The sequence below is a fragment of the Myodes glareolus genome, chromosome 7 (genome assembly GCF_982192425.1).
Source record: "Myodes glareolus chromosome 7, mMyoGla1.1, whole genome shotgun sequence".
Classification (NCBI taxonomy): Eukaryota; Metazoa; Chordata; class Mammalia; order Rodentia; family Cricetidae; genus Myodes; species Myodes glareolus.
Genome location: NC_142032.1, coordinates 45,555,709 through 45,580,403, shown reverse-complemented (window position 1 = coordinate 45,580,403; position 24,695 = coordinate 45,555,709). Strand labels below are relative to the sequence as shown.

General features: G+C 43.9%; 1 protein-coding gene across 1 annotated transcript in view; it reads left to right on the top strand.

The window, feature by feature from the left end:
* The window catches only part of Gna14 (G protein subunit alpha 14), a 158,051-nt gene that overhangs the window by 100,717 nt on the left and 32,639 nt on the right, over positions 1–24,695 (top strand). Inside the window, exon 2 of the mRNA XM_087908061.1 lies at positions 3,829–4,013. Within this exon, the coding sequence (XP_087764187.1) occupies positions 3,829–4,013 (185 nt within the window). The remainder of the gene's footprint in view (positions 1–3,828; positions 4,014–24,695) is intronic.

The window sequence follows — 24,695 nt, the reverse complement described above, 5'->3', positions numbered from 1 at the left end:
CTGATTTTGTCGTGTGTGTGTGTGTGTGTGTGTGTGTGTGTGCATGTGTTTAACTGAACAACTGACATTTGAAACCAAATATTTAAAGGGTATTTTAAAATAATGATATTATTATTAGCACTTTTTCATTTAATCTTAAAACTATTCTAAATATTTTTTTAATGGCCAAATACAGAGGAAGAAATCAGCGGCGTTTTGAAACATTTATGACTGTCTTTGGCTTTCTGTAACAGAATGACCTCTGCTCCTGGGAGCTTCCTTATCTTGCTGTAGAATTTCTGGCTGTTGGGAGTGAGTGTTCTGGCTTCAAGGTCACAGTTACAACTTGCTGAAAGCAGTTACACGGTCTCCACATTCACATTAGCTTCCTCATCTGTAAAACACAGGACTTCCAACGTTCATTTGGGATGAACTGACACCAGACCAGAAGTTCAGCCTTGCTGGGTTGAAGAGAATATTGTAAACCCCCAGGAGGAGCACACCCCAGAATTCTGTGGGAATCAAGATCTGATCTGGCCTAGAACTTTGGGCCAGGCTATGATAGTAACTTTAGGAGAGGGATGTGTACTCTCCTCAGCTTTTGTTCAGTTCTTTGGGTGGAGACAGGAGAACCCAGTTAATATGAGAGCCGAATAGCAGAAAGAAAAGCACCGATCCTGACTCACATGGCCATGGGGAGCTTCCCAAGAAGGTTCTGAGCGCATCCCAGCAGGACCTGGGCAGGCTGTATCTGCATGATGGTGGTTTGCTGGGGTTTACATAGTGTGTGACCGGACTTAAAATTTGCCCTTATTAGGCCGGTATCACCAGGTCCTTTGGTTTATGAGCCAGGTCTTCTCTGACAGTAGAAGCTGTCAGTGGAGTCCAAGAGAATCAAGCTTAGGTCTTGCTTGCTATGTGTGCTTGGAGACTTTACATAACCAGTCGACAGCCCAGGGTTCTCACCTGCCTACTGCAGACGGAAGTCCTTACTTCACAGAGTGCTTCGAAGATGAAAGGAGATGATTTGGGTAGAGTCCCCAGCATTGTGACCATTTTAATATTTGTCTATATCAGCATTGAGTTAGCACTCAGAAGAGGTCACTGACTATCAGAGTATGGCTCCTTCTAGGGTTTATCTTTGCTTACCTATGTGTTTATAGTCCTTTGACACACTTGGAGCACAGGCTAGGCACAGGGAATTGGCATATCCTCTTTCCCCATATGTTGGGTGGTGTAGATAAGGGGCAATCTGGTGGATTTTTGAAATTTCTTGTATTTGAAAAATTCAGAGATTTGCTATTCAGAAAAGGATGGCTGAGTGCTCTGTAACATGGACACACACTGAGGATGCTATCTGAAATATGCCAGCCACAAAAGAACAAAGACTGTATAAAGTCACGTAGGGTAGGTGTCAGGAACAGTGAGACTGACCAAGCGTAAAGGAAGGGAGTTTCCCAAGGCTGGGGTGGGACTCGGTTTTGTAGGAGTGAAAGGGTCTGGCAATTGTTACACAGTGCTGAATTATTTAACAGGACTGGACTGAACTGTCCAGATAAGATGATTAAGAAGGGACCTGGGGAGATGATTCAGCCAATACAGCGTTTGCTGTATAAGTCTGAAAACCCAAATTCCTATCTCCAGCACCCATGTGAAAAGCCAGCATGGCGGCACATGGCTAAGATCCCAGAGCTGGTCAGATGGAGGCAGGTGGAGCTCTGGACTTACTGGCCCACCAGCTAGCCTTGATAGTTCTGGGGACTGCCGATTCTGTGAGAAACCCTGACTCAGAAAATAGGCTGGAAAGAAGCCGGGCAGTGGTGGCACACACGCCTTTAATCCCAGCCTGGTCTTCAAGAACTAGTTCCAGGACAGATAGGACTGTTACACACAGATATAGCCCTGTCTCAAAAAAAAAAAAAAAAACCTAAAAACAAAAACAAATGAACAGAATTAGGTGGAGAGCGAGAGAGAAAGACAACTGACATCAAGCACTGCTCAATATTTATCTTAATAAATATGGTACCAAAGTGGCACCAAATGCCAGGTACTGTACCAAGCACAAAGAAAGCCAGTCCTGGTGTAATGGTTAGTATTACCAACTTGACATTGAAGGGGCAGGCTTTCGGGTTTACCTGTGAGAGATTGTCTAGATTAAAGCTAGCCTGTGGTAACAGCTGTGAGGGAGTATCTTGATTAATTTAATCTCTGTGGGAAAATCCATCATAGTTGTGGGTAGATACTAAACATCCTGATCAGGGAGGGAAGGACAGGCAAGGCCAAGAGTAAACGCCAGGAAGAGGGATCCACCTGTGTGAAGGGCTCTGGGAAGAGCTGTATGAGGGCAGACCAGCATGGCTGGAGTAGAGTGTAGAACTGCACCATAAGGAAAGGGCGCTGAGGGCAGAGGCCCACACCACCAGGACTTCTTGCCCACCGTTGTCTGTCTTGAGGGGAAGGGAACACACTGAGGGTTAAATGAAGAAACAAACAGAAGAGCAAGTGTGTGTGAACTGACAAGGTCAATCCTAGATATTCGTTTTAAACAGAAGAATCATAACATACCTGTAAGTTTTGTGTCACCTGGGCCTTTGCTCCAGGCTTAATCACAGTTTCGCAGCCCTGGTCAGGTGTGCAGGGAAGCCCATGTAAACTTAAAAGCCACTGACTTTAATCAAGTTGGTAGCTGTTATGTATTCTAGCCTCCTACTCCGGAAAACACGTCTCTATAAGTAAATATAAAAAAAAATATGCACAGCGTGGCATGGATGTGACTAAGAGTCAATAAAGTACCAGAGATGATAGAATTGGATGACAGTTGTACATCTGGGTGTGGTGTTGAGACACTGGGAAGTTAGTCACTAGAGAGTCACAATTAATTAATCATTTCATGAAAAGTAATCTTTGGCCTTTGCTATAGCCAAATTTTATGTGTTAGTTGAGCTTTTACAGATAATATTTCCTTTTGTCAAAAGTACTACTAGATAACTGTCCTCTTTGTAACAAATTATAAAATGTACTTTGTGTTTTGAAAAGTACATTTATTTAAAGGGTATAGCATGAATAATTTTAGTTTGGAGATAGTTTCCTTCATTTCAACTGGAAACTTTATAAACTAAACTGTTAACGAAAATTTTAAAGAAACAGGTAGATTTGGAAATCAGCTATGATTTATAGCTGATTTATATCTCATATATTTATAGATATTTATATCTCATATAGTTGATTCCATTTATCACAGACAATATTAGAAAATGTTTGAGCTTCATTGTATAAATATTTTTACTACTTTCCTAGCAGGATCTCAATCTGAGAGAAATATGGAATCTTGGCATCCTGTTTTCTCTATGTCATGTCTGGGTTTCCCTGTGTAATAAAGACCAATGGGATAGTTCAATGATTTCTGCTTCTTGGTACCACAGGCCACTGTTAGGAGTTTTGGAGGCCTTGTGAAATGTAGACTGGAACACAGGCGACGCTGGGCATCACTGAGCATGATGCTCCGTTGTGCAAGGACCAAGCACATGTCGGCAAGTTAACTATCCTCCTCTTCCCCAACTGTTTCTGCTGCTCAGATCCTTCCTGCGCACTGAAGTGGCCCCATCACTGTCAATATGAGCAGCAAAGCCTCAGGGTTCAGGATCGTCAAACACACAGTTCTTGTTTCAAAGACTTGAGGAAAGGAAGATGGGAAGACATTTCCCGGGGCTTGGGATGTACTGCCTCATAAAGCTTCTGGTAGACTCTTTGCGAGCCCGTTGCACCGTTACCCGTGGTGTGGACTCCGCTACCAGGGTTTCAGGTTAGGAGTCTGTCCACTAACTGTTCTTCACTCATGTTTTCTCTTAGGAACTGGCGAAAGTGGGAAAAGCACCTTTATCAAGCAAATGAGGATAATCCATGGGTCTGGCTACAGTGATGAAGACAGAAAGGGCTTCACCAAGCTGGTTTACCAAAACATATTCACCGCCATGCAAGCCATGATCAGAGCAATGGACACCCTGAGAATACAATATGTGTGTGAGCAGAATAAGGTACCATGCTTGGGAGGGTTGGCTCTACCTGTGAATGCATACTTTCCTATTGGATGCTTGGGAGGGTTGCTCTATATGTGAATGCACACCTTCCTATTGGGTGCTTGGGAGAGTTGGCTCTAGCTGTGAATGTATGTTTTCCTATTGGGGTTGGTGAACGTCTGAACAAAAAGCTTTGCTAAGTGCTTTGGTTGAATGCCAAGTACTTAAGGTCCTTACTCAGTACTGGAAGAGCTACTTTGGGGCATCTAATGGATCTAGTTAGTCCTGTTGGTCTTATGTCTGCCACAAATTTTTTGAAGGAAATGATGTTATGTGATGTACAGAGAATCTGGAACTCAGGTGAGTTTGCTCATTTTAGGAACTAGGAAAAGAAGATGCCATTTTCCATTTGAGTCGAGAGACCCGTTGTTTGCCTCTGTGGAGAAATGAGGATGCTGGCTTTACAGCATCTAGCTTTTCAAACATTCTTGGTCTCAGGAAATATTTTCACTGATGCACTGGAGACTACTGACAGAAATTGCTGGGGGTTGTTTGTGTTGGGGGCTGGCCTTTCTTGGGAACTAAGTGACATTTTATGGAAGCAGTTCTGGTGTCCCAGCTAGCAAAGTGCTCTCATGATGTGAGCATGCCAAGCTGATACTTGCCTTCTGTCACCGCTGGTCTTTAGTGATACAAATCTTCTAACAATGTTAGCCAGGTGCCTAGCATATGGGAGAGAGAGACAATGGGATTGTTAGTTTAAGGCCAGCCTGGGCTACACAGTAACACCCTGACTTTTAAAAGTGAAAAATGTCTTCATTTCCAATAATCAGTACTGTATAACAAATGGCATGGTGATAAAGCAATTCTGCGTCTAATGAATCTCTTGTGAATCTATTTAAAAATGATGTCAATGCTAGCAGTGCAGAGCTTCATGAGCTTTAGGATGGATAGTTTTATCAGCAACCATGGTTCCTGTGCTCATGTGCATCTTCTATGTCAGGCAGAAAATGTCAAAGCATCTAAAGAATTTAAAATTCTTTCTTGGCAATTCTTTATTTAGCATACAATGTGCACCAAATTGTTGAGACCTTCCCATTGTTGGTTCAACTCCCTTATTTACCGTTATGAAGGTGATCCTCCTCTATGATTTCCTTACAGGCTTAAAGGTCATATGAAGAACTATGTCTTGACTGTAATTTCAACTTCTAACAGTCATAATGGAAGCGTGTGGGGTGAACTTGATGCGGGAGAATTGTCTGTATTCTGTCAATTATATTTTAATAAAACGCTGATTGGTCAGGCAGGCAGTATAGGCGGGAAAGCCAGACAGGAAGTAGAGGTGGAGCAAAGAGACTGAGAGTATTCTGGAAAGCAGGAAGCTCCCTCAGCAACTCCTGCACAGACCACCAGAGAGGAAAGATGTAAGCTGCCCCACTGGAAAAGGTACTGAGCCATGTGGCTAATGTAGATAAGGATAATGGGGTAATATATGTTATAAGAATTAATAAGAAGCCTGACCTAATGGACCAATCAGTTTATAACCTTATGGAGTCCTGTGTGTGATTTTCTTTGGGATATGCCGGCTGTAGGGTACTGGGCAGGACAGATACCCCAACAAGTCGGCCTGCCTTACTACAACCATTATGAAGGTGATCTTCCTCTATGATTTCCTTACAGGCTTAAAGGTCATATGAAGAACTATGTCTTGACTGTAATTTCAACTTCCAACAGTCACACTGGAAGCGTGTGGGGTGAACTAGCATGCAGAAATGTGGGAGGTGCACGCTAAGCCACTCGGGATGCTGTGGGCATGCCTGATGATGATGTACACAACCATTGCTTTTTAGTACATGTGCTATCTTATGAAAGTGTGCAGTCATTGACACCCTAGGTAGCATCCTAGAACCAGGCTTTCTGTGGAGATTTCAGAGAGGAAGCGAGGTGGGAATGGCCTCCTGGTGATTCCCTTCATATTGTTCTCCCTGGCTACGGACTGCAGTTTCTTTGTTGGTCATAGTAGAGTAGCTGGCTGAAGCTTGGGGCTCGGGTGTGGGTTTATAATCAGAACAACTGGTGAGAAGGCTCACGTGTAAACCAATATTGCTTCCCTTGGTGACGGTATTTGTAAACCCTACTCAGATTTGGTAGTCAAGACCTCTAGGTTTCTGTTTTTGTTTGGGTTTCCTTCCTGGTCTCTTAAACGTGCTCTGAGTTCATATTTTAAACAGAAAGGTTGTACGGGACTTTGACATTCCATCTCGCTCTCCTGCTCGCTTGGTCTCTGCTCTTTTCCTTAGGCCTCTCTGCATGTCTGTCTCTCTGTATTCATTTCTTCGGGGTGCAGTGACCATGTACCTCAATCAGGGTGCCTACAAAAAAAGATTATTCTCTTACAACTCTAGATGCCAAATAGCAAGGTTAATTGGTACCAACTGAAGATGCTGGGAAGAAATCTATTTCCTGCTTTTGCCCTGGAGTCTGTTACTAGAAGTCCGTGTCCTGTGTTGGCTTGCTCATGTGTTCCTCCAGTCTCTGTGTCTGTCACAGTCTCTGTGCCTGTCAGCACACCGTGCCCCTGTGTATCTGTGTGCTCACAAAGTGGTGTCCTCTCTGTCTGTTTTCAAATTTGTCTCTTATTCAGTCATCTCTAATCGAGGATGACCTTAAGAACCTCCCAGTGACACCATTTCCAAATCAGATTGCACTTTGAGGGGCTGGAGAGATGGCAAGTAATTAGGAGCACTGATGGTTCTTCCAGAGGACTCAGGTTCAATTCTCAGCACCTACATGGCAGCTCACACCTGTCTGTAACTCCAGTTCTGCAGGATCTGACTCCCTCACACAGCAGACATGCATACAAGCAAAACACCAACGTACATAAAATCAAACAAATAAAAGAAAGAAAGTACCAAATTTTGAAAGAAAGACTGCACTTTGAAGTTCTAGGTACACATGATATTTAGTGGTAACACTAATCAACAGTGTGGCCTTCCCTGTGTGCAGGGCACATAAGCAAAATAAATGCTTTTCAAATTAAATTGCCCCTAAGTGATGTAACTGGATTAGTGGGCAAACTTGGAACCAAAAATGGGTTTCTTGTTTATTCTATTATTTGTTTAGGTCATTTTCTTCCATCCTTTCCTTAATGTTTCTCTGTTGTCTGTTATTAATTCTAATAACTTTCTCTGTGAGCTAGTTATGAATCCAAATATGAAGCTGTAATATAGACCATGTTGAAGACATAAAATGAAAAATTGGTTGGGCTGGCTGTGCGGGTACAAGCCTGCAACCCCAGCACTTGGAAAGCAGAAGAGGGAGGATATGAGTTTGAGGCCATCCTGGGCTGCATAACAAGTTCCAGGCCAGCCTCAGCTACACAATTCTCTATCTCAAGAAAAAAACTAGTAGATAGGTGCTCTGTGCTATCTTCTTTACAAAATACCGGATAACTTGAAATAATTGTTCAGTTAAACCGGGGACAGAGAAAACCTTAATTAGCTTTCATTTCACAGTATGAAACCTTTCCTCCATTTTTATTGATGAATATTCATCTCTATTTTTCATTTCTTGTTATGTGTGTACATGTGCTTATGTGTGATTTGTGTGTGTGTGTATACATGTGCTTGTGTGTGGTTTGTGTTTGTGTGGGGGGGTGTGTTTTCATAGCTGGGAATGCTTACAAGTCTGTGGAAATGAATTCAAGACTGTTTCAGAGAGTTCTGAGTGCTGGTGAGATCACTGTATCTCAGGCTTGTTGAAATCTTTGCCTAGTGCTGGAAAGAATGCTTAGTAGAGAAGTTTATTTTAGATTGCTCCTTTTTTGACCAACTTGTTTTTGACATTAAGAGATAGCCCTGATTACTTTCTGAAAGCTCACATACTTACTCTAGAGACGTGGTATGTGTTCACTGTGTTGATGGGCCTTGTGTTTTACAAACACGTTAGAAGGTATTACTCTAGGACTAAACAGTCCACAGGCATTTGCTCATCTTCCTCTTGACTTTTCAGAGAAACCAGAAGAGCTTCATGCTTCATGCTGCCTGTGGCATTATGAGCGTGGAAGCCCTCATCACAAGTCATCAAATGTCTTTATCCTTGATGTTTGCAGACCGTCATGGACAGTTAGAAACTGGGCCTTCTAAAGGACAATCCACCTACCTTCTCACTAGCCTTTTGCTTCTAGATTCGGTGCTTCCCAGCTGCTTCCCTGTCCTCCGGCTCACAGGAACTGCAGTGGACCAGGTTCCTGTAATGTGCCCCTAGTGAGAGCTCATCACAGCCATAAATAAATAACAGGTTTTTGAAAGGAGAGTCAAGAACTAAGAAATAAGGGAAAATATAGGTAGAGTTGTCCTATTCCGACCACCTGTTCCCAAATAACCACTCTGAGGCTTAATATTAATTACAAATGCTCACTCAATAGCTCAGGCTTGTAAGAGCTTGTATCTAGCTCTTACAGCTTAACCCATTTCTATCACTCTATGTGCTGCCCAAAGATTCTTGGCTTTTACTTCTATTCCATTTTGTGTGTTCTGTGACTTGTTCTGTGTCTGGTTGGTAGCTCCTCTAACTTCACCCTTCTTCATCCCATCATTCTCAGTTTGGCTTTCCTGCCTAACTTTATCCTGTTCAGCTATTGGCCAATCAGCTTGTTTATTAAACCAATCAGAGTGGCATAGCCAAACAGTATACAGAAGGATTATTCTACAGCAGGGAAACTCATAGAAACTCATGGAAATTCCCAGCAATGGAAACACACATACACCCCCAAGAAATGGCAAATAGAACCCCATCAATAAGAAATGAAGGGAAGACTTCATCACTATGAAATAAAAGCCAGTTAAGGTTTTCTTTGTCCTTGACTTAATTAAACAGTTATTTCAGTAAGCAGAAACTCTGGAGGCGTAATCTAGGGCACAGAGTCTCTAAAGGGAGGCTGACTTTCCCATCAGGGAGCATCAACCTCTCGTGAGAAGCAATCGCTGAACTCAAAGTCTTCTAACTGTTAACCAATACACACACACACACACACACACATACACACATGCACATGCGCACACATACACACATGCACATGCGCACACATACACACAATGTACATACATACAAATATGCGTACATATCTATGTGGCCTCCATCTACAGTTCCAGGTCTCAGATTTTGAGAAGTGACTAGAAGCTTGTGTGAGGAAGCCAGGCACAGTGAAGGGAACACAGTGAATTTATGTCACATTTTAGCAGAACAGTTTCTCAGGGCTTAGGGTATTTTAAGATCTTTATTTTTTAATTTCTAAAACATCTGTTTAAGTATATTTTTCTGTCCCATTTCCTCATCCAATTTGAAAAGTCGGGTTCTGCAAACCTTTGGGAACAGCAAGGCCAATGTTCTGACTTGGGCTGCGGCCCAGAGTGGCTGGGTTTCAGTTAAATGTTAACCTTAGGACCCTGCTTCCCATGTCCCCTGGGATATTAAAAACCACACGGTATACTTTCACTGAGAACTTGGAGTTCCACCTGCGGTCACAGTAAGAACAACAAATTCTGCACTGAAATCCCAGGCAGAGGTTTAGATGAATCCATGCTTTCCCTAGGGGAACACGACTGTCCCTTGACGTGTGTGAGTTTGGGAAGTGAAGAATAGGATGACAGTGAGTGGTTTTCTCTGTATTCTCAGTACAGCTGAACCCCACAGCCATTTAAGCCTGATTGGCGAATGAGGACGTACGAGGACCAGTGATGCACAAGCTGTGCTTGAACACTGAAGCATTAATTTACGTAATGTAGGATACTTTCGTTTCTTCCATAAAGTTGCCTTAAAATACTTTGACAAGCTGGTTACAAATGAGTGTGGGAGATGATAATTATGTGATTTTAATATAATTTATTATCATCTTAAGCATGAAGAACATGTGAACTCTCCTCACTAATGAATAATATTTAATGAAAACAGAAATGTCCATGATGATGGTAAAATCCATGTTAGCCCCAAACTCTTTGCAGCTGCTTCTCCTGTGATAGAGATGTTCTGCTTGGAGCTGGTGTGCGGTAGTGGCTGGTGGGTGCTGGTGGGTGCTGGTGGGTGCTGGTGGGTGCTGGTGGTGGATGGTAGTGAGTGCTGGTGGGTGCTGGTGGGTGCTGGTGGGTGCTGGTGGGTGCTGGTGGGTGCTGGTGGTGGATGGTAGTGAGTGCTGGTGGGTGCTGGTGGGTGCTGGTGGGTGCTGGTGGGTGCTGGTGGGTGCTGGTGGTGGATGGTAGTGAGTGCTGGTGGGTGCTGGTGATGGTGGGTACTGGTGCTGGTGGATATTGGTAGGTACTGGTGGGTGCTGGTGGTGGAGGGTAGTGAGTGCTGGTGGGTGCTGGTGGGTGGTGGTGGGTGCTGGTGGGTGCTGGTGGTGGTGGGTGCTGGTGGTGATGGGTGCTGGTGGTTATTGGGTCAGTGCTTTCCACTGGGCTGTGTTCTTTGAACCCCAGTGATTTCCTGGTGAACACAAGCCAAGGGTTAAATTTCCTGCTTAGGGTTAGTTTGGAGTCCTGCCCAGAGTGCATTTAAATGAGCGAATCTTAGGCAAAAGACTCTAGAAAGCTTTCTTTCTGCATTAAAGTCTTTTCTCAAGGCAATGGCTCACAGAAGGGTTGTTTTAAATGGGATATAGGAATGGATCCAAGGGGATCAAATTATTGATTGGAATTTCTGACCCCTAAACTGTGCCAGGCACAATTTAGAACACTCTAAAGTGATATAAAATAGTTTTCACATTTATCAATTGCCTTGTATTTTTCCTAAATCAATTTTTAAAATATCTTGATATGTTCTCCCTATAGTTAGTAAAAAAGACATGGATGTCTTTGTCTAACTTGACTATTTATAGTGTCTGGTTAGAAACCATTTGCCTGTGTGCGAGCATACCATTTATTAAGAACAGGAAGATAATTGGTTTTTCTGATTTTTTTTTAGCACCTCTGATTTCCTAATCTTTTGTATGACTGGCTATTTATTGTCCTGGTTTTACTACTTTTGCTATTATTTAAAAAGCCTGACCAAAAACAACTCAGGGAAGAGAGGGCTTATGTCAGCTCACGGTTCCAGGTTGTAGTCCAGTGTCAGGAAGTCAAGGAAGTGGGGACTTGAAACAGCTGGTCACTTCTCGGGCACAACCTGGAGCAGAGAGAGATGAATGTGTGCGTGCTTACTAGGCAGCTTTCTTGGTTAACTTATCCACAGTCCAGGGACCAACTCAAGAAGTGGTTCTACCCATATTCCAAGTGGTTCTTCCCACCTCACTTAACTCAATTAAGAGAAATCCTTCACAGGTTTGCCCTCTGGCCATCTTGATCTAGGAAATCCCAAATTGCTTTTCCCAGGTGGTTCTAGATTGTGTTGACATTTAAAACTGTTATTCCCAGATCCAGGAAGTCCCCCCAAAACCAACAAGGAGACTGAGTTCCATATGTAAAAGCAAAGAGCCTTTATTCTACACAAGTTTGCAAACTCGGACTCTCCGTGTGTCCAACATATTGGAATGATCGGAGATCCCTGAGCTCAGTTAGGGTTGGGTTTTTATAGTAGTAAAGGTAGGGTGAGGGGTTTCTAAGGTTGAGGACACCTAATTGGCTGACATTTGTCTAGGGGTGTCCTGGTGAATGTGTGCTGGCAGGTGATCCTATCTACAATGGTGGGAAGGTTAGAAATTTCCTTTCAATAGTCTGTTCCTGGTGGTGCCTGGGTAGTCTCAGTTTATGGTCTTTCTTGCAACCAGGTATTATTGCCTTAGAGAAAACTACTGAGACCCAGGCCTCTATTAAGTTTATCGTGGCTGGGTCCTACAGAAACTAATCAGCATATTTACTTAATTGTTTAGCTAAAATGAGGTGCGTTGGCAAAAGGGACCTCGCTTGCTTTTTAGGTGGCTCTTTGTCAGATCCCTTACCTTTTTGTTAAGTCCGTAGAAGTGATGGGTTGAAAGCATGTCTGTGAGACCATCATCCTTGTCTGGTGCCCAACAATTCTCCCCCAAGTCCTGACCTCCTGCCCCAGCCTTTGCAGCTCCGCTTTGCACTGACGCGGACCATCTTTCCTGCTGCATTCCCTTGAGACTTTCCTTCGCTTTGGTATTGTTTCTCCCTTCCTCTCTCTTCCCCTCCCTCCCCTCCCCTCCATTCTCCCTTCCTTCTCTTCATGTTCTGGGTTAAAGTTTGGGGCCTTCTGCAGTGTAAATAATTACCCCTAAGAAAGAAAGTCTTTCTTCCCAAGCTCAAGTTAGCTCTTGATGTACTAGAATGGGCACCAGCTGACATAAAGTAAGTCCCTGCCATCATCTATATGACATCAGTATGTTTGTCTTCTCCCGCATTGAGGAAAGAGCAGCGTGTGTACTCCTCAGGTGGGCTCTGATGCCCTCCAGCATGTTACCACTTTACGTCTTGACCCTGGAACTGTGATCCTGGGCAAGAAGCCTGGAAGTTCACATGGAAGCAGCTTACAGAAGTACTTGGTAATCGGTAATATCGCTTCTGAGTTTCACAATCACCCAGAAATCTTGTGCATCCAGGGGCTCTGGCTCCAGTGTGGGAAGCTGGAGACTGACTGTGGCCAGTACCTTAGGCTGTATTTGGTGAGCGGCAAACATGTCTTCCTGTGAAAGTTAGGTCGATGGCAGTAACTCTCAAACTGAGTGACCAGGCAGCATTTTTGTCGTCTCGCTGGGCCAAAAGATGAAACACAAAGGAATAACATGGGACTAAAGAGTTGGGTAAGTCACTGAAGTGTATACATGAGGATCTGAATTTGAATCCCCAGAGTCCACTTAAAAGGCTGGCATGGTGGTATGTGCTGGTAATCTTAGTCCTTGGAGAATGAAGACAGGTCTGGACCTCATTGGTCAGCAAATATAGCTTAACTAATGAGCTTCAGGTGAAACGTGATTAAGGAAAGACACTTGACATTTACCTCTGACTTCCATATGTACACACACACACACACACACACACACCATGGGAAAACAGCCTGTTTATGAGCTATAAGGAAAGCTTACTTTAAAAAAAAAAAAAAAGATGGTGACCAGGCGGTGGTGGCACACACCTTTAATCCCAGCACTTGGGAGGCAGAGGCAGGTGGATCTCTGTGAGTTCGAGGCCAGCCTGGTCTACAGGAGCTAGTTCCAGGACAAGCTCCAAGTTCTAAAGGAATCGAGGAATAAGACAAGAAACTGAAGCATGTAGGGGTCAGAATAAATCACCATGGGGAGTGCTGCTGCTTCTAGACTGCCGCTCCCATCCCAGAACGTGACAGACATCCCCAAAAGGGCAGCGTGAGTTCTAGAAGACCTCTGCCACACACCGAGGCAGGCCCATAACAGATCAGAAGGACAGGGTAGAAGTGGAAGTGCCATGCCTTCACCTGCAGTCTCCACCTTGGGGGCAGCTGTGGCACCCGTGGTCACAGCCACATTTTCCTCCGCTCCATGGGCCTGTGCTTGGGGACTGTCTTAGTTCGGTTGTGTTGCTGTGAAGAGACACCATGACCATGGCAGTTCTTATAAAGGAAAACATTTAACTGGGGTGGCTTGCTGACAGTTTCAGAGGTTCGGTCCATTATCATCATCATAAGGAGCCTGGCTTGCAGGCAGACATGGTGCTGTAGCTGAGAGTCCTACATCTTGCATGCAGCAGGAAATCAACCAAGAAACTGGGTGGTATCCTGAGCATAGGAATCTTCAAATCTTGTCCCCACAGTGACACACTGCTTTCAACAAGGCCATAGCCACTCCAACAAAGTCACACTTCCTAATAGTGCCGTTCTCTGAGATTATGGGGGCCAATTACATTCAAATTAACACATTCTACCCCTTGGCCCCATAAGCTTATAAACAATATCACAATGCAAAATGCATTTAGTCCAACTTGAGAAGTCCCCATGGTCAATAATAGTCCCAAACTTGTTTCAAAGTCTAAAGTCTCTTCTGAGACTCTGGTAATCTGTTAGCTGCATTTCCCTTTAAAATAAAGATAAAGAAGTAGATTACACACTTCCAACATGTAGTAGCACAGGATATACATTGCCATTTCAAAACACAGGGAAGGGAGCATAGTGAGGAAGTACTAGACCAAAGCAAGACCAAAACCCAACAGGGCAAACTCCAAATTTTGCATTTCCATGTCTGGTGTCAAAATGTTCTTCAGACCTCCCACTCCATTCAAGTGTGGCCACAACACATTTGTTTCTCTTGGGCTGGTTCCACTCCCTGTTAGCAGCTCTCCTCAGCAGACATCCCACTTCTCTGGCATCTCTAACATCGTGGGTTCTCCAAGGCAAACCAGGGTTCAACTTCACAGCTTTATGCAATGAACTCTCTATGAGGCCTCCAATCAAGGATACTCCTGGCACATGTCTGGCCTCAGGAGTTTTAATCCATAACTCCTTTCTTCTGTTCTTATCTCTAAATCCAGAATCATGTGCCTGAAGCTGCCAAGTTCTGCTGCTTGCTGGAGCTGGAACATGGTCCCCTCATTCAATTACATCTTCACCAGATTTCTGTCCTTCATTGCCTAAGCTTGGCTGTCCTGAAACTTGCTCTTGTAGACCAGGCTGGCCTCAGACTCAGAGATCTGCTAGCATCTGTCTTCTCGGTGCGGGATTAAGGATTAAGCCCCACCAACCTAGCTCTAACCTTTTTAGATTCTTTCTACAAATTGGAAACTTGACTGGGTGGGATCTTGCCCTGAGGTTACCACTTCCTTTATTCCATTTCTTGATCTGTTTATCACCTTGAACATAGGATTTAACACTCTTCTACTTCCTGGTGCTCTTTTTCTCCTCTAAATTTACTTTTTGCAATTTACTCTCTCACCTTGCTCCTTTTCCTTATATATCATCGTTAGAGTTAACACTAATATCCACACAACAAGAGTCTATACTAGGCTGTTTTGAGATTTCTTCTGCCAACGAAATTAATACAAAACTCTTCACTTTAGCCTCAGGTAGACTCTTCAGACAAGAGCAAAAGGCAACTACTTTCTTCACCAAAATTATAACAAGAACGATCTCTAGGTCACATACTAAAATTATTCTCCTCTGAAACCTCTTGAAAGAGCCCCACATAGTTCATCAGATCACACTCAGCACCACTGTCTTCTGTGTTCCTAATAGCACGGCCCTTTAAGCAGCACCTAAAGCATCCACTGCTCTCATAACCCAAAGTATCAAAGTCCAAATTCCTCCAAACACAAACATGGTCAGGCCTATCACAATACCCCAGTCCCTGGTACCAACTTCTGTCTTAGTCAAGGTTTCTGTTGCTGTGAACAAACACCGTGACCATGGAAACTCTTATAAAGTAAAACATTTAATTGAGGTGGCTTGTTTACAGTTTCAGAGGTTCAGTCCATTATCACCATGGTGGGGAGCCTGATGGCATGCAGGCAGATGTGGTGCTGGGGCCAAGTAGCAATAGGAAGTCGGTTGGCTCACTGGGTGGTATCCTGAGCATAGGAAACTTCAATGCCTACCCCCACAGTACCACTCCAACAAAGCCACACCTCCTAATAGTGTCATTCCCTATGAGATTATGGGGACCAATTACATTCCAACTATCACAAGGACTCTATATACTCTGCCTCCAGGATGAGAGTGAGTCCATGCCAGGCACAGTTAGCCAGATTCTGGTTCTTCTTATGTGGATTCTCCCAGGTACTTCATAGACTTTGAGGTTGACAGAAGTTAAGTAACTTCTCCAAAGTCACCCATCAGGGCTGAATAGAGCCCTGGTGGCTTGATAGCCAGGCAAGCTTCTCACAGTCATACTTCCCTCATGCCTTTTGAGCATGGATGAGAGCCATTGGCAGGGTTTGCTCCCATAAAGTTTGACTGTGAAGTCAGCCAGTGATGTAATGCAGGTTGTCTCAAGACCTACGTTCCAAGTCCACTTGATGGATTTCTTTCTTACTAACTGTTATCTGCCCACCTTCCATGGCTGCCTCCGCCAGTGCTGTCTCTAATGGTGTTCCCACGAGGGTTTGTGTGCCCACCTTCCATAGGTGCCTCCGCCAGTGCTGTCTCCATTAATGTTCCCAGCAGGGTGTGTGTGCCCACCTTCCATGGCTGCCTCCGCCAGTGTGGACTCCATTAATGTTCCCACCAGGACGTGTGTAGTCAGAGGACCAAGGCACCACAAGCACAGCGAGAGGACTGAAGAGCTGTCTGTGGAGCAGGATGGGCACGGCCGAGTAGAGAATGATTCTTCTTCCATTTTCCTAAGAGAGAACTAAACTTGCTGGGCAGTACTAGAGATTTATTTTCCAAATCGGAACAAACAAAGCACGACAGGGAGTTTGTAACCAGAGCCAGGAATGATAAACTCCAACTGGAGTATATTCTGACAGTGATATAAAAAGGACCCATTTCAGTTGGAGTGGCCAGTGCTTGCTTTTAAGAGGAGGACGGGACTGCATCTGTATAGCATGACCATCTGAATATAGCCAGCACTCTAGTCTGCTTCCTGGTACTGTCAGAAAGCATTTTAACCGAAAGCAAATTAGGGAAGGAAAGAGTTGCAGCTTACACTTCCAGGTAACAGTCCACTACCGAGGGAAGTCAGAGCAGGGCCTCTAGCAAGGCCTGAAGGGGAGCCGTGAGGGACCGCTGCTGCTTGCTGGTGCCCTCCCTCCCTCCCTCCCTCCCTCCCTCCATCTCTCTCTCTCTCTTTCTCTCTCTCTCTCTCATGCCCTGGTTCATGGTGAGGTAGCTTTCTTGGTCATCTCAGGCCCAGCTACCTAGGGATGCTGACACACACACAGCAGGCTGGACATTCCCATATCAATCATCGATCAATACATTCCCCCGTAGGCGTGACCACAGGCCAGTCTGACCTTGGTAGTCCCTCCATTGATGTTCCTTCTTCCCGGGGGACTCTAGGTTGCGTCCGGTTGACAATACCAATTACACCACATAGCGGGCATGAGGAAAGGAAGCTGTGCCGAGTGCACGTGGACGAAGTGACAAGACCTGGGCTGGTAGCGGAGGCAGGAGAATCACGAGCTCAAGGACTGCCTGGTTTACAGCTCGAGTTCCCGGCCCATCTGAATAACTCCGTGAGAACTTGCTTTCAAATGACCGCTCTAAGGTGATGGCTGGGAACGTACCCAGTTGGGAGCGCTTGCCAGCGCGCGCAAGGCCCCAGGTTCTGTCCCCAGCACTAAAATCAATATATTACTTTTTCATGAAGGGGCAACACAATTAACTCTGGGGAGTGTGCCCGATACATGGAGTAGGAGGGGTAATCTCAGTGCTGATTTTCTATTATATTCAAATGTCTCCTAAAATGTGAATTAAGCTTATCTCAGCACAATTACACAAATCCCATTTCTTCTATATTAAAATCCCTTTTCTGTATTAAAAAATGCAAAGTAAATTTGACCTCTAAAGTTTAACATAAGCATCATTAGCTTAAATTTTAGTCACTGTGACTAAAATCCCTTTAATGCTTCAACAATGGCCTCAGATTTGAAAGATCTACTCAGGGTGTTCCGACACCCCAGAGCCTTTGGATCTACATGTAGGCCTGTCCTGTGCTGGGCTTCACTGATTCTCCTGAATCCTGTTCAGAGAGCACAGTGTAATTGTGCCTTTTTGTGACTATGAAGTTGGGTAATTTGGCCGAGTTACTGCCTTGCTGTAATCTTGCTTCCTTGTTTATAAACAAAGGAGCTGGGCCAGTTGGTCTGAACTTTGCCTATTTAAGGAAAGGAGATTTTTAGAATTAGATAATTATATTAAGAATTATTCTGGGAACTCATAAGATTAGGGTCATTTTGTAAAGGTATCCTTTATTTCTTCTTGCTTAAAAAAATAACATTTTGTAATAAAATAAAAATGTCTGGAGATTGATATTAACTTTGCCAAGAAATCTTGTAAAAATATTTGTTTCCTATATATTTATTTTATATGATTGAGTGTTTTCCCTGCAAGCGTGTCTGTGCACCATGTGAGTGTAGTGCCCAGGGAGACCAGAAGAGGGTGTTAGATCTCCTGGAACTGGAATTACAGACAGTGGTTAACTTCTGTTTTGACATATATGTTTTGCCTTCATATATGTCTGTGTGAGGGCGTCAGATCCCCTGGAGCTGAGCTACAGACAGTTGTGAGCTGCCATGTGGGTGCTGAGAATCAAACCTGGGTCCTCTGGTTTGATTCTAAGAAGAGTCTAAGAAGAGTCAGTGCTCCTAAGTGAGGAGTTGATTCCTCCATAGACACACACACACCAAGGACTGGGCTTTGTCACTTAACACATCTCCTAGGGACTCTGCAGCATCCCCAGACATTATGGCCTCCCTCTCCTCCCTACTCTCTCTGTCTCACTCCCCACAGAACTGCTAATTATAACCTCCGAGCCTGATATAGAAAGGACCAAAGAGAACTTTCCTTCTCTGTCCCTTCAGCTGTCCCAGGGGTATGGTGAAGCAGGGATAGAGGTTAACTCCGGGTGAGATGCCCAGGGGCCCCCAAAAGGGAACAACTAGTCCTGGCTCTTCAGAAGGACAGGTCTGAGGGCAGAAGAACATGGGACAGTAGCACTGTGCTCTAGCTCATCTATTTGTCTAAAGATTTTTGGTTAATGCAGAAATCAAATCATCATATCCAAGGCTTCTAAAGAAATCAGAGTCCCCTACAGAAACCCAAATCCACAGATGCCCAAGTCTCTGATGTAAATGAAGCATGGCCTGTGTCTTTCCACACACTTTAATCTTACCCACTATCACTTGCCCAATATGGCACACATGATCTAGATGCAACTTAGACTGCATTGCTTAAAGAATAATGACAAGAAAGAGTTCTGAGGGCTGGAGAGATGGCTCAATGGTTAGGAGTGACGGCTGCTCTTCCAGAGGACCAGGGTTCAATTCCCAGCAACCACATGGCAGCTCACAACTGTCTGTAGCTCCAGCTCCAGGGGATCTGATGCCCTCACACAGACATATATGAAGGTAAAACATCAATGCACATAAAATAAAAATATTTTTTTAAAAGGAAGAAAGGAAGAAAAGAAAAGAAAAGAAAAAAAGAGTTCTGCTTACTGCTTGGTACACATTTTTTTTTCTGAACCATTTTCTTTGGTAAAAGAAATTTCAAAACAGTATATAATTGAGACCATGGCATGACTACTTCCCAGTATTCTTATTCGGATCTACACTGAGAGAGCAAAACATAATAAAAATTAAGTTCTAGTGAGGAAATTTAAAATTCCACGTGAGAAGGGGTGGAGATAAGAAAACATCAGCGGTTGTTAAAGAGAAACCTGACACTTCCTAAAGGCAAGACCCACAAAGGGCTCCCACTTATAAAAATGCAAATTTAGGTCAACCGAGGAATGAGAAAGCCCAAAGTGATAATGCCACAGCAGGGATTTCCTGTTCTCAAATCAATGCTAAGAAAGTGATTTTGCCATTGAGCCACCAAAGTGGTCAGAGGTTGCTATTGCTGGGGTGTGAAGCAGCAGAACTCTGCAAGGTCATCTCTGCAAATGAAAGATGTCACTGAGTCTTGTTCCGTGGTTTCAGAGAGCCCCTCAGGCCAGGCAATGTGTGGCAGGAGTAGACTTTCTGCAAGGACACCTCGAAAGGCCACTGCATAAACCTATGAGGATGAAGCCTAGGTTGAAATGAAGACCAGAGGATGTTAAATGTGCTAGGCCCATGATACATCTGCTGAGGAAAGCTGAAGGCCCAAAACGGAGCCAGCTTAAGAGTCTATGTGTGCTACAGGATGTAGAGCTGGAGAGATGGGGCTACCCAAGTCCTCAGAGCCTAGAGACATGGAGCCGCATGATCTGTTGCTTTCTCTGCTGGCCTTTGGTCTCATTTTAATCTGATCGTTCCTTGTATGACCATTTCTTCCCCTGGAGTGGGATTGCTAATTCTGTGCCATGGTAGAAAGGAAGATGTAAGTTTGTTTGTTATAGGCACTCATAGTCAAGTGATTGCCTCAGGTCTCAGCTGAGGTATGCACTTAAGACATTTATAAGATCTAGGTAGCAGTGGTGCGCCGCACACCTTTAATCCCAGCACTCAAGAGGTGGATCTCTGTGAGTTCGAGGCCCAGCCTGGTCTACAAAAACTAGTTCGAGGACAGGCTCCAAAGCTACAGAGAAACCCTGTCTTGAAAACCAAACCAAACCAAAACAAAAGACATTTAAAAGGCCTGTTAAAGACTATGCAAGCTCTGAAGCTGGCCAGGAGAATGCTATTTTTGCCTTAGTAGATGGCCCTAAGCCTAGAAGGTAATGAGTAGAAGCTTATAGCTTAGACATGTTTTGGTGTTAAGTTAAAGGGGCAGTCTTGTGGGGACTGGTTAATATTGATAGTCAAGTTGACCAGCTCTAGATCACTTAGCAGTGATTGGAAATGGAATTGCAGTGGAAAAAGTCACCAAGGAAAGCCATGCACTTTATTGTTTTGAGACAGAGGCTCTCTTTCTCTGGAACCTGTGGTCACAGATTAGAGTGTGTTGACGGAGCCCCAGGACTCTGCCTGTCCCTGCCTCCCCAACACTGGGCTCACAAAGATGTGCCACCATGCCTGCTTCTTTTTTGGTTTTGATTTTAAACATGATCTGGGATTAGAATTTAGGTCCTGTTGATTGAAAGGCAACCACTTTACTGACTGAGCTCTCTCTACTCCCTCATTATCCTTTCGATGGTAGGTGTTAGCCAGTTGAAGCCTAGATAAGGTCTTCATGTGTTTCTTACTATTGTCTAAGTGCTTTCATGCTTTCTAGCCCAGGCTGTCGTAGGCCACTTTGTTTCTCCTCTGCTGTCTTGAACACCCATTTCTCCAAGGAGAAGTTCTACAGAGGCCATTTAAGAATCAAGGTCTCAATGAACTCACTGCTGTTGGCTATTATATATCTCTTGCCCTTTCTATGGACAGATAAGAAGACATAAACACAAGGACGAATACACAAGAACACATACACAGTACATTCCTACATGCAGAAACACACGGGCACATCTTAGACATTTCTTATTTAAATGTGGCATCACGGTTTCCCCTTGCTTTGTCCCAGACCATACTTATCTCTCCTGTAGCGCAGTCTCGATCTTGAGACCTTCGCTAAGCAAGACAGTTTCAAATTTATCACCTCCGTCGTCACAAACTACTTCAAAACCAAGAGACTCTGCATCACATTTTCTGCTTCTTAGCAGTACATTCTGGTCATATGTCCCATCTCTAATTAGTGGGTGTGGAGGGTGAGACAGATGTGTGGAGTGACTGGGAGGATATGATGGGAGCAGAAAAAGAGGGGCCAGAAAGGATCCAAGAGAGTTTTTCCCGCGTTTGAGACTTCCACACGACTAAATTCATAAATAAGAATGAGGGTGCTGAGGAAGAGACAAAACATGAGACAAAAAAACAAACCAAAACAAACAAAAGGACAGAAATTTAATTTCTTAGTTGTTGGAGCATTGCTCTGTATGCGTCCTAAAGCAAGAAACAGTGCATGCAATTAGAGCTTGGGAGAAACCGGGGGAGAGACAGCTGTTTTTTATGAGTCTCCATGAGGGTCTATGGGGCCTGGGGTGGGGCTCAGTTGTTCTTGGCTTTGATGGTGACATTTTCTCAGCTGTGGTATCTGATCCAGCATACATGCTCTCCTTGGCTGTTCTTTGGAAAGGAGGAATTGATTTATTTTTAAAAGGTTCTCCTGCCTTTGGCAGAGAACCAAAAATCTCTTTCAAGTTGTGGAAATAGCTTCCCTTGGAGACCTAACCTCTCTGTCACCCCAGGGAGCCATTGGGACCACATAGTATAGAAGCAGCAGGCTTGCTCCTCAGGACTTCAGCGAGCTGTTTCTCCTGTTACGAAGACCCTATTGTGATGGCTAAGAAGAAAGAGAGATGGAAGCCATGGCCATGGGATTCACAGAGAGCTGTCCTTAAAGACTCAGCAGTCACGTGACCCATTCAACTGAGACGTGGGAATGAGCCCACAGTTTGTTGCTTCATTTAAAACATGGCTAAGCTGCAGAAATGAATTTTGGGTGATGTATGAAAATCCTGACATTTCAGCAGTTATAGAAGTCAGGATAAGTGATGAGGAGCCTTCGGGAAAGGCGAAGACATCTGAAACGCAACAGGTTTCAGATGGGGCAGGCATCAGATGAGCCCTAGCTTTGGTCCCTCTCTTAGCTGTCCAGCCCAGGGACTGCCAGCTCCACCTGGTTATTGAGTCCCAGGAAGGCTCCTAGTTTGAATCAGGGTTTGTTGTAAGTATAAAATGTAAACTGGATTTCAAAGATAATATAACAGAAGTAAAAAATGCACATGAATAATTTTTATGTTAGTTTTCTTTGGGAACTATCTTTTAGATATGTTGAGTTTAAATGTTTTATTAAAATAAATTCCCTTATTTCTTTTCATATTTTTAAGTGGCTTACTTAAAAATTTTAAGCATAACAAATAGCTCGTCTTATATTTTTTATCAGGTAGAGTTGACCTAACCTATTTCACATGAGGGGGTGGGGAATAAGGCTGAATGAAGAGATGGCTCATGGTTAAGAACACAAACTCCTCCTCCAGAAGACCAGAGTTTAGTTCCTAGCATCCACATGCAGCACACAACTGCCTCTAACTCTCATTCCAAGGGATCTGGTGGCCTCTTCTGGCCTCTGCAAGCACAATACTCAAAAGCGTGTGCACGCACACACACACACACACACACACACACACACACACATAATTACAAATAAAATAGAATATTTTTAAAAAGCAACAAAAGAAGATGTATCTGTTACTATGTCTTTCTCACCCAGCTAAAGGAAGGGAATTACTTTGGTAGTGTGTGCTCATATAGAATGATGTCTTCCAAAGCTACATGAGACTGTAAGGCAGAAATAGCGGTCCCTTCTCCCATTGTTGTCACTTCTCTGTGAGAAAACCACACATTGACTCATGTCCCTCTCTTTCAGATCTGAAGATCTCTGACTAACGGCATGTGACTCCAAAATTTGCAACTTATTCCTCATTGGCTCATTCATTCACCTGCCTATTTGTTCATTTTAACATTTTGTTTTTAATTTATATGTAGTTTTATGTCTTCACAGTACAAGGAAGAATTATGGCTTTATCCTGGCTTTAAAATTCATAGTCTGTAGGGAGATAAAAGATAAGAAAGGAGCTTGCCTCGGAGACCTAGTGAGATTGGGGCCCAGTCTGAGAACTGTGCAAATGGTACCTATGCCAGGAGAAGGGCCACTAAGACTTGGCTTGGTTTGGGGGTAATCCATAACTTGACTCATGATGTCGTCCAAAGAGGCTTTGCCAAGTTTAATTAAAAAGATTAAAAAAATAACAAATACACTGAAAGATTCATTCTGATTCAGCCTATTCCAAAAGAACTTTATTCTAAGTTAAAAAAAAATCTTTCTCCATCTATGCCTATTTGTGCCTTCTCTCATAGAACCTGTTCGCTAAACAGCATCCTTGACCAGACTTTCCAACAAAGCATGTGTGCACTGTGTATCAGTGCTCTAACTGGAGCTTGGCTTATATCAGGGAGAGGGTCCCCTGAGACCCTCGGCTTAGAGCCTGCATCTCTAATGCTACATCCTTTCACATCGGTGAGCATCAGTGATCAGGGGCCTTCGCCTTTTGAGACCCTGATGAATGAGAACTTTGATCCCAGGACTCCATCTCTCAGAACCCATGGCCTCCTCCAACAGGGACATTGAAATGAATGTGGGCTTGTAGTATATTGTTTGCTGCTATGATGGTGGTGACAGTATTTTCCTTTTTGTGGGGTAGGGGCATATTTTGATCTTTCCCTTGGTTAGGAACAGGCTGAAAACTTGATGATAGAAAACGTTGAGGAGTGCCTGCCTCTACAAGCAGTTTTGGCTTTGGAAGAGCACTCTGTGTGGTCTTGTGAGGTAGCCAAGCAGGCTGAAATTTTACAAAAAGCAGGTTCCCTGTGAGAGCAGGTCCCGCACAACAGAGATGTAGTTTGTATAGTCTGGAGTAAATGGTCAAATATTTAAGGCTTTAAAAAAAATGACAATGTTTATTAGGGCCCGTGAAAAGAATTGCTCATGGAAGGTGGGGGAAAGATCTGTTTCCATTACTCACACCACAAGCTGGCGGCAGTGGAAATGGTTTAAATTCTTAGTTCTCTGCAGTAAACTTTGGGAAAGTGGGTGATGAAGCCTATTCCGTGGGCACTCTGAGGCCAGACTAGGTAGGATGGTGACAGAACCTTGCAAGAGGTCAGCGAGCGTACTTGTTTCTATATACAGCCCATCGCTGCTTTCTGTGTTGAAATATTGACATGGTGGCCTGTGTGGGATATGTGTCCCCATGCACTGGCTCAGCCAGTCAGATATGACTGAATTTCTACAAAGCATTTTTAGAAATCGGTGCAGGCAAATAGCCCACAGGAAGAGGAATGGGGAGGTGGGGAGGAAACAACCATCACATAGTTCCCAAGGTCACTTTTAGCAATTAGCTCTTTCTGTTGGCTGCTAAGCTAGTTTTTGAATTAATGATTTTTATATCCCTGCTTTGTTCACCATGGAGGCATTTTTGGGGGGTCTCTAATCTATGTTCCTTACCGTTTACATCCGTATCTCTCCTAAATCACCTGGAGGATCCCTCATGAGACTGGTGTTTACTACAACCCAGTGAGCACAGTGAGCAACCAGGACTAACCTCTA